Source organism: Xylocopa sonorina, chromosome 3 (genome assembly GCF_050948175.1).
Source record: "Xylocopa sonorina isolate GNS202 chromosome 3, iyXylSono1_principal, whole genome shotgun sequence".
NCBI lineage: Eukaryota > Metazoa > Arthropoda > Insecta > Hymenoptera > Apidae > Xylocopa > Xylocopa sonorina.
This window is the reverse complement of record NC_135195.1, coordinates 12,292,508-12,311,232: the sequence shown is the minus strand read 5'-3', so window position 1 is coordinate 12,311,232 and position 18,725 is coordinate 12,292,508. Positions and strand designations below refer to the sequence as shown.

Sequence of the window (18,725 nt, the reverse complement as noted above, 5' to 3'; positions counted from 1 at the left end):
AGTCAGCTTTTTCTTCGAGAGCATTTTCTCTATATATCGAGAGGGTGGGACTGAAAAGTTGCTAGCTCAAGCGTGTTTCACTGCTCGTCTGATTATAATCTTCTTATATGTTTTTATCTACTTACACGATCATCGTGTAGTCATGAAACCATATCAATATGCAAATGACCACACATTGCACCCCAATAATAAACCTTCTTACTCGAATCGCAAACTTGAAAAGTCAAGTTGATGCTATTGACTTAAAAATTGTTACTTCGTCGTTCCAGTGTAAAAGGCGGAACGTACTTGGTAAAGTAAAATCACTTCCATCTAAACTAATATTTACACTTCGCACAACACAAACAGTTATTGATTAAAGCGCAACTAAAACGATTTCGAACACACACAATTTTCTAACCGAAACTTGACGGCAATTTTCATATACAATCCTGGAGAATACAATCAAGCTGTGGTGCGGTGAGGAGTCTATCGACAATTTGTCATCGACTTTCCGAGCGTTTGTACGGAACCGTCCAGCCGAAAGGGCGCAACAATAGCAATAATCGCCTCGGCTAGCGGGAAAAAAGTTTCGAAAAATCACTCCTCCGCGGGTAAAGGGAATAAATCAAACAAAAGGATAAGAACGCGGTGGAGTCTGTGGTGTAAATCGAAAACCGACAGGAGGGTAGCTGAAAATTGTCGATGGAGTTATAAAAGTGGGCTCCGTGGCCTCCTGCCACCCCTTCGCTCGCACCCCGATGCCGTACGAGCAGACACTCGAATGGTTGTCCTCAAATAGTGAACAATACATTATTTATATCTGGTACCTACACAGCTATCTAGCTAGCCTTGGAATCCCTTTGTGATACGCGCGTATCGACGCGTGTCCATTGTAACGGATGATTATTCAGTGGAATCTGCGAAATTAACGAACAATCCGACTACATTCTTCACCGTTACGATGGAGGTAATTCATTCAGTAATTCAGGAACGGGTAGTTGCTAAATTGATAAATGATAACTATAAGCGATCATTTAAAAGATTTCTTTACATCTTTTCAAGATATCTTCGATACGTGTTTCACACGCATGAAGAAACTTCTGAAGAAAGTATATCACGAATATTAACATCCTGTAGCACACGCTTTTCTGTATTGAATCTCTTCGAAAACTCTGTATATCCTTCTTCCATCATTCCACTCCAATCGGTCTTACAAATTCTTTCGGAAGAGAAAGAAAGACCGTTGCTGCGACCAATGTAACTGCACAGTCCGTTCGAATTACAGAGTCTTGGGTGCTATTCTAATTTAAAAATACGAGTGCACCTTTCATTGTTCGACGACCGAACGAAGTCGATCTCTCGATACGCTGACGTTTCGCCCTTCCGATATTCTATATGTTTTTTTCTACTTTCCGCGTCAAGTTTTTTATACGTACATATCACCGTTGGTTGGTTGCTCCGAAGCGTTTTGATCAGCGACATTGCGGAAATAGAGTAAGGAAAAAAAAGCGGCAGTGTGAAAAAGGCGGAAGAAAAAAAGGAACGAACACGCTAGTAATACGAGCGAGAAGTGGAAGCTCGTTAAATTACAACAGTTGCCGAACTACGATTCTGGATAAAGAGAAACCAGCGAATGAGACGGAGCCAAGCGGCTAAAAAGCGATAAGGAGAGGGCGACGATGTGAAAGAGGGTGGCTTTATGTATGCATACGAGAACATTCAGGTGTCAATCAAGAATCGAAATCTTTCGACTTTGGGGTGCGGAAATCGGGCGTTTTCCAAAAAAATTTACGTATTCATTCGCGTCACCGCGAATAGAAGAAATGCAGGGTGAAAGAGAGGGGAAGAGGAAAAGTGAGAGGGCGGGGGGAGAAAGAGAGAATTCGAGTGAAAAGTCTGTTTGCTTTTTTGTCGCTCTTGACTTCATATTTGAGAGCATATTTTTTGCGCCAACCGTCACGCATTGTTAACATCAACTTGCTCGTTTCTCTCTGTCTCGCTGTATCTATCCATGTACTTCTATCTCACTTCTTCAGCTTTTTTTTCGTATGCCGCTGTGCGTTGCGATGAAAAGAAAAACCGTCTACTAAAATCTACTCGCAGTTTGTGATTTCATTTGAATATCAAGCTTATTTAGAAAAGCCTAAAGAGGAAACAAAATTATCAATTTTGAACCTTGATGGCCATGTAAAGCTTTTGTTAATTGTAAATCTAGAAGTTCTAGATACTTCAAAAAACATAATTAATATATGCCACTAAATGGCAAATAAATTTTTTAATAGGTTGATATCGATCAATGAAAACCATAAAACTTGCTACGTAAAAACAACAACCAACAATCTGTTCAACTATCTTGTATCAAGGGTTACCGTGCGTCAGGGGCATTCTATTAGACATTACCCAAAAGAAATTTCTACCGTTCTAATTTTGCTTACGATGTATTTTTTGAGTGAATGGTTTTTGAATTTACAAATGATTTGTATTTGATTGAATGATTTTTGATGAATTTGCAAGAGTAGTGCGCAAAAACGAACTTAAAGCGGCTCTTCTAACTGTTCCGTTACATTTTTGGTACAAGACATTATCGAACGAGGCGTTTTCCCCGTGTTGGAAAAGCGCGCGATATACGACTCGTTCGCCTCGTCCCACCTCGCGCTTTCACAGTTCTCTGAATGCGGGATGAATATCGGCTTGCCTCGCCGCAAGTCGGGCATTATATCGCTTTTACATTTATAAAGCTGTCACACACCGGCTCGCGCGTCATTGTGAAAGGGGTATTATGTTTTAATAATGGGCAGCGTCACGTGTCAGATTCATCCGGTAGAATGGAAACGGTGTGAAGTTTATTTTGTTTCATGACGCTCGAATCCAATGACGGCGCGCCGTGCGAAGCATCACTACCGTTAAATTTTGTACGCGCCGTAATCGTACATTATCAACGCAGTAACAATGTTATGTACATAGACTTTATCGTTAAGTTATGTACGTACGCATGATATCTTTCGATTATTTTTTATTCCCGTATCCCTTTGCATACGTGCAAAAGCGAGATTTCTTGCAACTTGACGTCACTCCTTTGAAGTTATTTTGCATAAAAATAATTAAATTCATTGTTCTATTGTTTATTAACTTATATTTCTATAAAAATAAATTATATAATTCTCTTCGTAATTACTTATCAGTGGTATAATTCATATAAATTAATTACATGCTTATATTTTCATAAATGAATAGACACTAGTAATAAAAATGTAATCTTTATTTAATAAATTTATACGTCCTTTTTGTCAGCTTAATGCAACGATATGATCAATATTTCAAATCTGCGTTCAACGATTGGTTCAACATTTCGAAAATATTGGAAAAGAACTGAAATTTTTAATAAACTGAATTTTCCTGATTAAGTACCGTGTATAAACGCAGGCGTTGACATAAATATTATGTAAGCATTACTGCGTTGATAAACAATAATAAATTAATGAACAATGTAATGACATGAAAATAGCATGAAAATAAATATTTTAAGTGGTGAAACCAATAACCTTTCTTGAACAATCACATTTCAAATGCGCTGCAATATTAATACTATCCAGATAAAAATGTTAAACACTGTTTTGAATGGTAATAAGATACTCGTTATATCTTTTTTCTTGTGCTTGTTGTAATTTCTGTAATTTCTTAATCTGTCCTTTACTGATTTCTTTGCCATTAATATCATGTGTTGGTAAACCCTAAATATATAGAACAATCATTTTTCATTAAGTGAGAAATGGGTGACGCGATATTCGAAGCGATAGGAAACAGTTAATAAATGCTTACGTTATTGTCGAACTGAGAATATTTATCTATTTCCAGTTTAAACATCTCAGAAGGAGGAATTTTTTTCAGCGCCTCTTTTGCTGCAGCTGCCGCGGCAGCTTCTGCTTTCCTCCTTTCCTTCTCTAGTGATTTTTCCAACTCCATTTGCCTCTTACATTCCTTTTCTTTCAAAAGTTCCTCTTTACTCACTAATTTAACGTTACAAATTTCCTCGGTATTATCCTCCAAACGTACTCCGACATTTGGTAAAATATCATCGCGTAATACATCACATTCCTCAAGAATACGATTAGCTTTCAACGTTTTAGCATGAGTTCGTATTTTTTGGCGGAAATTTGCCAGAATTTCAAGATACGGCATAATAGTATTTTCGGCCTTAAATGAAATTCATAAACAAAAGATTCGCAACATAAATGCAAGAAAAATAATCGTACGTAAAACCTACATTGAAATTAGTATCGCTGCCATCTACTGGAAAACCAATGGCATCATGCGAAGACGATATCGCGCCAAATGTAGTGAAGATTTTTGTAATATAAACTGCAACGTCTCTAAGCAATAGCGTATTCGGTTGTTTAACTTGTTTCATATAAATATTGCAATGTGTCACAAGATCCCTGATTGCATCAAGTGCACCTCTTGTATCAATGTTATCTAGAATAAAAGTAAGTATGAAAATAGATACTGTTCAGTTGATGCAACAGTACACTTGGAGATGCAGAAGTGTGCTACTTCAATAATGTATCATAGCAAATGGATCTTTTGATATCATTAAAATTAAAAAGTAATTCACTGAATCATTGTACATTTATAGTTTTTTATAGATACTTGCTTACCACATAAGGCATTATGTACAGAATCTCTGGCATTAAGAAACTTCTCATTCAGTTCCATTTCAGAATTTGTCCACTTAGTAAACGTATTAATACTCGTCTCTGTACCCAAAGACCTAATTTTACATTTTACATTTAAAAAGAATTCCTACAATATAAGAGTAATAAATTTTAAATACATTATACATACATAAGCTTTTTAAATATTACACGATAAATATTTATACTGACATTTAAAAACTTTTCATACTGAATAGCCATGTGCATAGTGTTATCGCTATAATCTAATGTATCTTTCCATGAATGCAAAAGGAATGCGAGTCTAAGTTGCCTTGCTGAATGATTTTTCAATGCGTCTTGTATAGTAATGAAATTTTTTAACGATTTAGACATTTTGCATCCTGCTATAGTCAAATGACCTGAATGAAGGAAGTATCTAACCCAATTGGAATTATCAAAGTACGCTTCTGCCTGCGCTATCTCATTATCATGGTGTGGGAATTTCAAATCCACTCCACCAGTATGAATATCTAAACTTTCACCGCAAATTATAGATGCCATAACAGAACATTCTATATGCCAGCCTGGTCGTCCTTTACCCCAAGGACTTTCCCACCATGGTTCTCCTTCCTTTGAACACTTCCAAAGAGCAAAATCTATCACTGATTTCTTCTCAGAAGTTTCTGAAGAACTTAGATCTCCTAAAATAAAGGAATATACCCACATATTTAGACCTAAGTTTAGTAAATATCTAAGTACATGAAAACTCAATGTTCGAATATTCTTAACTCTAAACACCAGTAAAAATCACAATTTTAAAAAAGTGATTCCCTTTACCTTCCCCTTCTTGTAAACTTGATGTATCACCATATGCTTCTGGAACAAGTTTAGCATAGTAATGTTTATCTTGTTTATCAAACATTGCAACATCAAAGTATACAGAGCCGTTACTCTCATATGCAAGTCCATTTTCTATAATTTTTTTAATAAATGCTACAATTTCTGGTATATATTCACTAACTCTTGTCAAAACATTCGGCCTTAATACCTAAAAAAATGTATAGTTGCAAAATTTTCTATACAATAAGTACATAAAAAAATAACACAAAGAATATATTTAAATTTACATTTAAAGCATCCATATCTTTGTGAAATTCTCTTTCCCAGTGTTGTGACAATTTGGAAAAAATTGAATGTTCCGTAACGGTTGCCCCTTCCTTTTTGTCCAACCATTCTGCCAAAGGATCTCTGGCTTCTTTTAATAATAGCTGCATCCATAGAAGTTACAAATACAGATAGTGTCTTTAGATAAATTGTTAAATAAAATTAGTGACAACAATGCATATAATACTAAACTAATATAACAAGACTATAAATTCTTATGCAATTTCATGTTCTAAACACATCATAGACATGTTACATGATCTAATAATACCATTACTGAGGAATGAAACACCATATCTCTATTAGAATAAATTTGGAGAAACCATGTACTTGATTTAGGAAGTTTTATCGCAATACAATTTAAAAATGAAAGCAAACATAGAGATATGAATTTTTATCTCTACAGTACAAATAATACTTTGGTAATATTAAAAAATGTATATACTTCTTGATATTCCTTGATTTTATGGTCATCTTTTAGTTTCACAGCATTCTCAAGATTTTCAATAGCTTTTTCTACATTGTACAACATTTTCTGTAGCATACATTTTTTATTCTCATCATTGGTAATCTTTACAGTATCTTCAAAAGTACACATTACACTTTTTGCATCATCCAGAATTTCATCAAGAGTATGAGTCTTTTCTATATACTTCTCATACAAATAATTTTGTCTAGCTCTCTTTATAATTTTATCATCTATATCAGTAATATTCATCACATATAAGACATCGTATCCAAAATAATCAGATAACACCCGCCTTAATATGTCAAAAGATATATACGATCTAAATAAAAACAAATATTATTGTAAAAATACATTAACACATACAAATAAAAATTTGTACGATTTTTCACTACAAGTTAATAGAATTACCTAGCGTGTCCCATATGTGAAGCATCGTAAACCGTAGGTCCGCAACTGTACCATAATATACGATTCCCAAATTGTGGAACAAATATCTCCTTCTCTCTAGTTAAGCTATTGTACAATTTAAGAACCGAGTTGTTTTTTCCTTGGGATAAAACCCACGATGGTTGTGATCTCTTTGCCATTTTTTATTTTTGACACCTAAAGACACTGTTAAACAATGAATTATAAACTATAAGATAAACACTTTTACATCCCTTTATACTAATATAAAAATCAATATTTACGCAATATAATTTACCTTACCAAAATTCTCACTTAAAATTATTTTGACGTAAAAAATTTTGTTATCATGCAATGTTATTTTTCATACAATTCTTATATAAATACTGTATAGACAAAGGAAGTGAAAAATATTTGTCAAATATCACGTGTCTGAAATGTTGTCAAGAATTTTTACTTATTTTTACATACATAATTATCCAGGTATATTCACACACATGTAAAAACCAAGTACACTTCTTTTACTGGATGACACGTAGACCATCCAGAAATAATATGGCTAAATTTTTTGCAAATTCTAATAGCATGGAACAATGCCTGATGCCACGTTATATATCGCGGTGTGAGAGAAAGGGAAAAGAGTGAATTACAGCGATACCAGGCAGCGTCAAAGTAGGTTACATTGTACTTTTGTTATGACAGAAAATGCACTTAAACCTCACACTGAGGTTATTTCTACGAATTGGTGGACAATAAAAGTAAACACTTAACAGAACAAAAATTCAGACACTTTACCGTGCACTACAATACTTATTCTGACATTTAAACTTTGCATCATTCTAACCTCTAATTCGTGATTTAAAATATGATTTTAAAAATACTTTGACATTATTAATTGATAAAACAGTAAACGTATCTTCGTATATATCACTATCTGTTTATCGATATTATAAGTTTAGTGATAAAGTAATACCTGCTTGTAATGTCCACAATATGTTACTTATCAGGAACGGTTATCAAGGCTGGTGTATTTTCAAACGATATGAGGAAAAGAAAAAGACTGTGGGTGTAATGAGATGCCGGTACTCAGAAGTGTACTTAATACATGCATCACCAATTTCCAGAAATTCATAAGGATAAAAGCTGATATTTAACAAGCTAAAAATCTGAACTCTTTAATAGACACTACTGTAATTCCTTATTTTTCATTCTCTAGGCAAATATACAACTGCAACTAACCATAACTGCTTTCATTTCCTTTCATAAATGAAAAAATAATTAGTTATATATAGAATTAAATAAGTGATATACATTTTTCTTCTCTTATTCGTACTTTTGCATAAAGTATTTAACATATATTCCCCGATGTATCGGGATGAATATTTCAATAGTTTTATTATAATTTATTGTATATTTTTGTAGTTTTATTATAGTTTCTTGTATACTTCAGTAATTTTATTGTAGTTTCTTGTATATTTCAGTAGTTTTATTGTAATTTATCGTATATTTCAGTAGTTTTACTGTAATTTATTGCATATATCCCTCTTTAGAGGTAAGAGAGAAAAAGATGTATAAGAAAAGCTATAAGAAAGAGTGAGACAGATAGTATCGACGTTACTCTGAAACCCCTGGCGCCATCTCTGTGAAAAGTGCTCAAACTGGTCACACAGCGGTACCGACAGCGAAGTGAACTACTCAAGAACTACTAGCGCCATCTCTACGGAGGATACAGAAACTAATTACCGACCTGGTTTCAGCTCCCCTCCAAGAGATGGCGCTAGTAGTTCTTCAGTAGTTCACTTCACTGTCGATAATTATGTGCGACCAGTTTGAGCACTTTTCACAGAGATGGCACCAGGGGTTCCAGAGTAGGGTCAGTATCATCTGTCCCACTCTTTCTTATAGCATTTTCTCTCTCTCACCTCTGAAGCGGGAAATATAAAATAAATTACAATAAAACCACTAAAATATACAATAGCTTACATTCTCACTTGCAATCAACAATCGCTGTATCGAGTTAGATTATAAAAAATAATAGAAACAAGTATAATCTTATACCTTTGTTTCATGTTAATTTATTTTAGAATTAAAATGAATAAACTGTTTAGTTTTGTCATTTTTAACATTCGGTATCAGCACTGGAACAGCTGGTGTCTTTTGAAGTGTTATGTGATTTATTGTGTTGTCTGGATTATTATAATAAATATTTGTGTTAATATTTTAAAAGCCTTTAGGAAAGCACAAAAATATGGTACATATTTATTTATTTAATTCTATTATCTTTTACAAATTCGATATTATGCATAAAACGTATACTCCAAATATATTTGAAATTTACATCAATTTTTATATACTCTCAATAAATTTAAAATCATGCATGTATAAATAATGTATAAAAAAAACTTTGGAATGTATAATTTATATTTTTCTGTATAAAACGTTAATCTTATACTATGTATAAAAATATGCATAAAATATCGATCATATTTTCTTTAACAAATATCATTCCTTGTCGAGAACAAAGTTCATCACAATTTTAAATATATAAACTTTCAATTATATATGTATGCGTATCTTGCTTTATACTTAGATTATTTTAAGTATCATACCGTCTGTACATAAAAGAATTCTCAATATTATTTACTTTTTCCTTTCATTTTCACTAATCTAAATTTATTAAAGAGAGACTGCCTATTTTTAAAAATAACATTTTGTTTTAACTATTGTAGATGTTATTAAGTAGACATAATTACTTTTGAACGTTTGATTCAAACAAAGCTATGCTCTGGCATTGTAGTATACTTATATGTAAGTAGTTTTTGTTAGTAGTTTTTACAAATTTTTTGCATGTAAACCCGTGATTTTGATCATTTTCTTATTTTATATAATTTACATGTGTAATAGTATTATCTATTTTCTTTAGCTGCCTCCTCTTCCCACTCTTTACCTGGTCTAATAAATTCTAAGTCGCTGGCATCATCGGAACTAGACATATTATCATCATCAAAATATGGTTTTGTAATCTCATCTGTTTGGATGTGTTCTAGAAATATATGTATTAATAATAAAAATATAATTTTAAATTGCCTGCATAGTAGTGACTTTTCTCACTAAATATATTCTGCTCTATGTATATAACCATTTAATAGTGATTATTTCCGGAGTGAATGCCACCAGAGCGAATGAATAAAAATATCAATACTCACTTTTTAATGGTCTTCTAAATATTTCGATTTCTTTTTCGTCGTCATCAAAAAAACTTGTACCGTCTTTAAGTAAACTAAACGCGTATTCTCTCCAGTTATGTTTCTGCGCCTCCTTGGAAGACTTACAGTTGGCACAAATAAAAATAGACAGTGCAATAATTGCAAAACATATAGTACCTATAAAATAATATGCTATACTTATGCTATAATAGCTCATTGCTATTACATTATATTATAATTTATATTGCTGTAAGCATGTTTCATAAAAATATAGAGAATCTTACTTATAAGTAAAATGAAGACAATTCGAGGCATTCCCAAAAATTTATCATTATATTTTAGCTTGAATATTAAATGTGAAACATTGTGCACATCCGGTATCGTGAACACTTTGGTTTGCGATATATATCCAGGTGCGCTAGCATTTATAACATGCGTGCCAGGTTCAAACAGAAGCCAGTAAGCTCCATTCACTCCATTTTTTACATGATGCATTGACCTGTTGTATGTTAAAGTAGCTTCTTCAATTGGTTGATTATTCTCATTGAGAATAAATCCTCTTACTCCTTGATTAAGCTTCTCTATAACTGCCAATAAACTGGCCTTATTATCATCCCATACGTTTGCTGCATCATCCCAATTGCAACAAGTAATATATACGTCCATTAATAACGTACTTGTATTTAAATAGAGGTAATCCATTAACGAATGTTCGTTTCTTCCAGCTATACCCCTATCACCGTAAATAACACTATTAACGTTGGTACTTAAATCATCATTGCATTGTGGATTGTTGGGATCTATGTGGACATTATGTTTTGTATATAATAATGCAAGATCCTGTAGTACATCATCGTCATCCGTTTTATAATCCGTCCCATACTTTGTCGCGAACGGAATTTCAACGTGTAGCGAACCAATGTTCAAATTAATCGCTAACACCGTATTAATATCTTTAAACCAATCAATTATCATACTTGCTCCAGTATTTAATTCACTATTTATGGGAAATTGTAAATTATCCACAATGGATGATGTGCAAGATTGACTACTGTTTGAATTTTGGGATAAATCCGGTGCAATATATATCGTAAATTTATTTATGTAGTTTGTGATTCTGCTGTCTTTCTGATAATGGCTTAGTAAGTATGTAGCAAGGCGCAATAAAATTTTAGAAGTCAATGGTTCACCATTCGATATACCAGCCACGAATGCTATGGATGGACGGTCAACGCGTTTGTAATTACTTTCAGTCCCAATCTCTAAACACATGATGCGAGTTCCTTTTTGTGATTTTCCAATAGTATGTAAAAATGATAGATGCGAATATTTATTATTCAAATTAGTCAAAACTTGATTCACGATGTTTGTTTCTTGATTATTATCATACTTCTCATGTTTTGGTTCTTCCACGTGTCGTTTTATTAATTTGATAGAAAGATCAGTTATTCTTTCATTATTTACAGAAACTTTCACAGACTGCTCGATATAATCATCACAGAAAATTGTTAGCGTGTATTCACCAGGAAGAAGAATAATTTTAAAGTAAGCCATATTTTTAGATACATGATAAGTATCGTTTCCGATCGTAACGACAGCCTCTCTCAAAGGAACATGATCAACGTCTGTTATTACTGCTCGAATGCCAGTTGTGAGGCCATTAATTAGTTGCTTCAAAGGCAATAAGTTTTCACGCCAAATAGTTGGAATAGATCCTGAAAGCGGATACTTGCAACAAGCCATGTTGATGCTTATCTGCAAATGTAAGTGATCAGTGTATAATAATAGAAAAACAATATAACACTAATGTGTAAGATTATATTAGAAAAAAAAATGATTTTATGTAATATAAAGATATATTACTTACTACCGATATGTTATATTGACTTTTAATGTAATTTTGTACATTTATGAAATCTTTACTAAAAACATTACAAGCTTCTTTGTGTATTGAATATTCATAATTTTTGGCTAACGTTTTATACACATTCAAACTGTCATCTGTATAACTAAAATAAAAGCAATCCAAAATTTCATGATAGCAATTATGCAAGACATTTGTAAACATATATACATGCTTTTAATATTTATACGAAAGTTTTAATTATTACCCAACTTCAAGTGTTCCACTCCCTAGCAGTACTATTGCATCATATCTTTCATCAGATAGCATTGTTCTGAATGCATTAGTAACTGTATTTAATTGATCAGAATTAACAGTACTATCGTTTTGTGTTAACAATCTTTTGCCTATTTCGTCGTAAACAATAGGATTACAATCTGTAGAATTTAATATGTTATCAAAGCCTGGATCTATGCCAGGTATAAAATGTAGCACGGAATCATTTAATATTCTTTGTATTGGAGGGTCACCAATTTGATTCCCCATGAGAATATGAGTGGCCAATCGTAACAGCATTTCTCTACCAAGTGGTTGAGATGCAAATAATCCACCAATTAAACCAATATGAAACTTTCTTTCCTCTGGCCCACCTACCTACAATTAATAAATTTTAATCTTTAGTTTTACAATGTTGATAAATAAAATATACATAATATAGGTATAAAAAATATTAACACCATCGTAATTAATTGATTAGGACCTAAATATATTAAATTTCCTATTATTTAATGATACTTAATTCTGAAAATATACATCTATGCTAATAACTTTTTCTGCCTATTGTATTTCTTGTAAAAATATACTTACATTATGTGTCACTTTCAGAGAATGAATAGCCATACTAACTAATGATTCTCCAGCTTGAAATTCTGCAGTGTTTAACTGATGATTTTCTAACTGGCTAAATCTAGCACTTAACTCAGCATTATTTAAGTAAACATTTTGTAAATTTGCTATTAGTCGGAAATCGTAAGCAGATGACCTAAAATTGAAAATTATAACTACTTAGGCATATAATTTGTTATTAAAAATTAAAATACAAATATATGTTAAATTAAGAAATTAAATGATATATTTTTGCGTGTTTTATAGAAAGGAAGACACATTTAATTAAAATTTCTGTATTTTTAAGTACAAAATGACTAAAAAACACAAAATGGCTATACTAATTAACAAAAAGCATTATTCTAACTATCCATACTGTTTCTATTTAAATAAGATGATAACTTTTTACTTTATCACTTTCAACATGTTTGTTTATAATATACTAGAATATTTACTTTTGTAGAATTTTTTAATTTCTCCATAAAATGAAATTTTCACAACTTCTTATCAAATACAATCCCAAACATTCAAATACACACAAGTATCATTATTCTGAAAATTGTAATACTCATAAGAATTATATTAAAGTGTGTTCCACTCCTATTTTTTTAGATTATAACGAACTATGTAATATATAATATATGTGTTATATGTAATATATAGTTATACCAGTGTTCTGGATCATCTCGCATTAATGTGAAATCCAATGTTACTTCTCCTTCTCCAATACCGACACCATCCGGTACCATTACAGTTTGTGTTTGAGATTCATATCCTACCCCACTAACTGTAATGTTATATTTGCCCGGAACTAAAAGACGCCAATAATCGCCATTATTAGTTGCATAGATGTCATGTTTAATTCCTTCCACAGATATTTTTGCACGAGGTATAGGATTTCCAATTGATGAACGTACTATTCCATGTATACCTTTACGAGACTATGTAAGCAAAATATTTCGTTATAATGACAAAAACGATCATTAATTATTTACATTTTTAAATGAACACCATATATTTATATGTATATAACTATAAATACCATTTCGATAAGGCGTAAAAGAGATTCCCTATTTTGTAACCAGTAGTCCGGTAAATCAGTTACTTTTGGATATTTCGTGCACCCCACTTCGATCGTGATTTCGAAATCATTACTATGAACGTAATTATAATCTTGCATGCCTCCACTAACTGAATACCAAGCAGCTCCATTTGTTATGCCATTTGGAAAACTTTTTTCCAGCACATTTTGCACAGAGTCTAATCGGCTATTTAGAAATGAAGGGCACGGTTCACCAAGATGCATACGAGGATGTGCATTTGAGTAAGCTAACGCAAGAGCTTTAAAAACTTTATCATCCGGACTTAGATTCTCAGCATGAGTTGTATAATCCGGTTCATTATCATATGGATAATTTACTACCAGTGCTCCTCCATGGAAATTAGCAGAAAGTACAAACGGGATACTAGCGATCCATTTCATTACTGCTTGTGTCTCAGGTTCTTGTTGTTTGTTATACTGTAACACACAAAGATATAACAAAAAGGTAAAAGCAATGAAAGTTGATAAATGATGAATCGAAACGAAACACGCAGTGTTCAATTTTGATTCAATGCGCATGAGATACATTAAAAATTAAAATAGTAAAAGAAATTAAAATTCATACATCATTCGTTTCATATTGATCAGGGAAGTTTCTGTTGAGATCAACACCATTAGCGTTTCCTCTTCCAATCATTTCCGTTGCTCTCGAAATTTCATAACCATCCGGATTCATGCTTGGCATTACATGCAATCTTACATTTTCTAATATTTTCGTAACTCTTTCATCGCTTTCCGCGTTTTCACAAAGATACTTTAACAATAACAATAAAATTTCTCTGCCAACCACTTCGTTCCCATGCATGTTTCCTATATATTTTACTTCAGGCTTATTTGGGCTATGTTGCCCAGGATTCTGTGTTATTTCCATCACGTATAACTCACGCCCATTGACAGATTGTCCTATACTATAAAGCCTTGTAATATTTGGATAATTTAAATGTAATTCTTTTAAGTATTTCTCCATCTCTACATAATTGTGATGCTTGAATTCTGTATTATGGAAAAAACCATATTTATCTAGTTGTCTTGTAATATCCTCAACTTTATCCGACACTAACTTTCCTACAAATCAATAAAGTGATCATGTAAAAATCCATTTCAAAGCTAAAAATGCTGTATTAAATAATTAAGGGCATATGCCAAATTATATTCATCAAAATCGAAAAGTTAAAAATAAGTTACAAAATATATGGAATTTCAGATTTTCAGAATACATGACTAGTTATAATACAAGGTACAGAGAAAAAGACAAAAAACTAATAAGAGGAGAAACAATACAATAATATTTTATAATAATATTTAAAGTGTTATTTAATGGGCATTAAAAAATTATAGGAAATGACTGGAAAACATTTGAGAAAAGTAACTCACTGTTTGAAGCAAATATAATATTTTATTTTTAATTTCAGATATACATTCAATGTGATTTTATATTATACTATACATCAAATTACAAATATAATCATAAGACATTGTTCACTGTTTTACATTTCTCTATCAATATTGTTAGAATTACATAACAAATATTTATAGTTCATACTAAAAGTGTATGGATATATTTTTCATATATTTCATGTATCACTTCGTATATCTTCTTCATTTTGTAAAAAAAAATGATCGTTATATAACTTAAACTAAACTAAGTAAAAAACGAAAATTTTATATATCATATATAATTTTTCATTCTTGTAAAATTTTAAACTGATTTTTATAATAAATATGTAATAAAACTGTTCTAAAAATATATAAAAAAGGGTTTAAGTTATTATAATAATTTTTAAAAACATTAATGTCATATTTGTTCATGTTCAAATGCTCATCAATATAAAAGAGGGCAATCTCAAAGAAAAAATAAATCACAGTACATTTTTCTATTTATAAATATTTGTTCGAGTAAAAATTGCTCAACACTAAAATATATGAGTGTTATAGAGAGATATGTTTAGTGTATAGTAATGTTCATCTTCTATACTACACGTACAATTCCACTTAAGATTTACAAAATATTTAAATTAATTAAAAAAAATTATAAACTCACTGTAATTCCGTATAACTGATATAACTATTCTACCTAAATTTTATCGTTTTGCATTCTCATATTTAACATGTAATAATTGAATTTAAAAAGAAATAATAAAAAATTTAACAAATAAATATAAACATAAAAGTGACGCTAGTAAGAAAATGTAGACATATATATCTTTTTTTACATGTTCATATTTCAACTATACGAATACTAAATCATTTTTAGTTACTTTTCTGTAGATAAGAATCTGACATTTTTCTCCATACCTTGTGTATATCTTTTTTATACTTGTTTGTACTAATAATAAAAATATAAAAGTACAGTAAAATGTATAGGGATGAGTAATAACGATATTGGAGTCGTGATCATATCAGTGCTCTAAAATGAAAATAATAAACGTGATAGAATGGTGAAATAAAAAAGTTATAAAAAAATAAAAAATTTTGATATAAATGTAGGGAAACAAGTTAATAAATATTACCCACAAAAAATTAATAAAAAAAAAGTAATAAAATATTGTAAACAAATTTAATTAATAATTCATATCACCATAAGATGGTATTAGTTTATATAGTGCAGGATACAGGTTAGGGAGTGAGAGCATACGAAGAAAATGAGCATCTGGATTACCTTGATCATCATAAGTATCCTGTCTTAAAGTAAAATTGACAATTATGGGTTCACCAGATTCTACTACTATGTTTCTCGGTTCACTTGGTTGGTACCTAAAATTACAAACAGATGAAGAATACATATAAATCAAATATCAACTATTCTCTTGTATTAAACAAAGTACTGTAATAATAAATGAAATAACGTAACATTTTCTAATACAATACTAAGTACACACACATAGACTCACCCCCATGCTTCTGCATGAATGTAATAAGTTCCAGGCAGTAATAAACGCCAATATTCTCCACGATGTGTAGTTGAAACATTATGATTTATTCCGTGCACAATGATAGCTGCTGCTTCTATTGGTTGACCATCTATGTCTCTGACAAGTCCTAAAATTGTAAAACACAAACTGAGATTATTTGGAAATATTACTGTACTCATTTCAACTGCAAGAAATGGATATTTTGTGCATTACAATCAATACTCTTAATAAATATAGAAAAACCTTTTACTCCAATATGTGCTTGTTCAAGATATTTTATAAGAGATTCTTTATTTGATTTCCAGTATTCTGGCATATCGGATGCATTCGGATATTTACAACAACTAAGCTCAAACGTTATCTCAAATGCATTGGAATGAGCGTAATTAAAATCTTGCATTCCTCCAATAACTTCGTACCTTAATAACAAAAAAAATGTTCATAACACTTGTTCTTCGTAAATACTTTTTAAGAATAAGGAATCTCTAAGTGTTCATTACATACCAATATGCTCCATTAGTAACACCGCCTTGAAAAACATCTGAAGAACATGCGCTACCTGTTCGCATTTGTGGATGATTGTCTGCATATGTATGTGCTAGATATTTGAACAACTCATCATCTGGACTTTTACTTTCGATACAACAGTGTTTCGATGTGCTAAAGGAGGAGTACATTGTGAAAGTTTAACAATTTCTTGGATAAAACTTCATTAAGCATAAAAATGTTATATTCCCTTACCCTGAGTCATAAGGATAACTTGCTACAATAGCACCTCCGTGAAGATTTCCCGACAATACAAACGGTTCTGTAGCAATCCATGTCATCATAGCTATTGTTTCATTTTGACGCCCAGCTAATATATTACCACCTCTAAGATGATTAGTTCTCCTATTAAACTGATCTGGGAAATTTCTGTTTAGATCAATATGGTTTGCATTTTCACGACCAGAAAAGTCTAGCTTTGATTCACATTTTCCTTCCTAAAGTAATAAATATTGTACATATTTTTTTAAGTATACATACAAGTATGCATGTTAACATAAATCATGAAAAAGAAATATTACCTCTGACGTTTCAAAACCATCAGGATTCATCGTTGGCATAAGGAAGATATCGGTATCGTTCACTAATTTTGTAACTCTTTCATCTTTTCCATAATTATGCAAAAGATATTGAGCAAGGTATACTAATAATTCTCTACCAACAGCTTCATCGCCATGCATGTTAGCAACATACTTTACCATTGGCTCGCACAATTTTCGCTCTCTAACATTTTCAGAAATTTCAATAACTAACAAATCTCTACCCTCCACAGACTTGCCTATCGAAAACACTTTCGCTAAATTCGGATATTGTTCAACCAATGAATTCAACAACTGTTGCAGCTCATTATAATGTGTGTATTGTGGGATGATAAAATCTTCTTCTAACTTGTTCTCGGAGTTTATTGCAAAGCCGTTAATAACTCCAACGAATAAGAAAATAAAGAGCACGGTATTAAACATAGCACCTGTTTGTACCATATTTAAGTATATTATTTGCGTAAGAACGTAAGAAATTTGTTAACTTCAGCAAGACATCCTACACAAGGGAATATATACAATATCCGTACACGGTCTATATAACATACTGATGACGTCCGCAACTACGAGCGTGGGCAGAGTAAGATAGGAGAGTAGGAGATTACTGAGAACGATATATACTAGTATGTATATGTACTTTATGTAAGCACATATATATATATATAACTACGTGCGTATACAGGGGGATGTTAAGCGAAAACGAAACCCACGTTGGCTATAACTTCAAATAATGCTGCTCACACGCATAGTTGCGTCTTGAATGAATCACCCTGTGTATATATAGATATAGGTATACTAATGCATATATATGTATACGGATGAGAAAAAAACGTTTAGTTGTGTGCATAATGTACGTAAACTATACTGTGTGAAGATAGTATGTATTTTCCATATCAATAGTAAAATCTTTTTCCTCTATTCTCGTGAATACTCATGGAAATACCCATTAATACATATATACCTACGTTATAACGGTCCCTATATTTATATAGGTATAAAATTGAAAAAATTGCTGATACT

The 18,725-nt window shown here is 31.6% G+C and overlaps 3 protein-coding genes across 5 annotated transcripts in view; 1 reads left to right on the top strand and 2 right to left on the bottom strand.

Annotated features, from left to right (window-relative positions):
- Positions 1-18,725, top strand: part of LOC143433614 (WD repeat-containing protein 55 homolog) — a 128,482-nt gene that overhangs the window by 70,888 nt on the left and 38,869 nt on the right. The window lies entirely within an intron of this gene.
- Cysrs (cysteine--tRNA ligase, cytoplasmic) lies at positions 3,340-7,829 on the bottom strand. 3 transcript variants are annotated; one of them, XM_076911030.1, is made up of 10 exons: positions 7,646-7,829; positions 6,676-6,870; positions 6,244-6,586; positions 5,762-5,902; positions 5,472-5,682; positions 4,866-5,335; positions 4,638-4,782; positions 4,247-4,455; positions 3,802-4,176; positions 3,340-3,713 (listed from the first exon to the last, which is right to left on the bottom strand). In XM_076911030.1, the coding sequence occupies exons 2-10, from the start codon at positions 6,852-6,854 to the stop codon at positions 3,585-3,587; spliced, it is 2,202 nt and encodes a 733-aa protein (XP_076767145.1). In that variant the 5' UTR covers positions 6,855-6,870; positions 7,646-7,829; the 3' UTR covers positions 3,340-3,584. The 3 variants fall into 3 exon arrangements, with proteins under 3 accessions (XP_076767145.1, XP_076767144.1, XP_076767146.1); XM_076911029.1 differs by lacking the exon at positions 7,646-7,829 and adding an exon at positions 6,971-7,192 and having other exon boundaries at positions 6,676-6,879; XM_076911031.1 differs by lacking the exon at positions 7,646-7,829 and adding an exon at positions 6,971-7,019.
- Positions 9,403-18,274, bottom strand: Svr (Carboxypeptidase D svr). Its single transcript, XM_076910993.1, has 15 exons — positions 17,688-18,274; positions 17,362-17,603; positions 17,125-17,280; positions 16,864-17,039; positions 16,600-16,747; positions 16,368-16,462; positions 14,274-14,773; positions 13,649-14,125; positions 13,276-13,547; positions 12,589-12,763; positions 11,990-12,375; positions 11,746-11,887; positions 10,163-11,633; positions 9,879-10,055; positions 9,403-9,715 (listed from the first exon to the last, which is right to left on the bottom strand). The coding sequence occupies exons 1-15, from the start codon at positions 18,144-18,146 to the stop codon at positions 9,579-9,581; spliced, it is 5,013 nt and encodes a 1,670-aa protein (XP_076767108.1). The 5' UTR covers positions 18,147-18,274; the 3' UTR covers positions 9,403-9,578.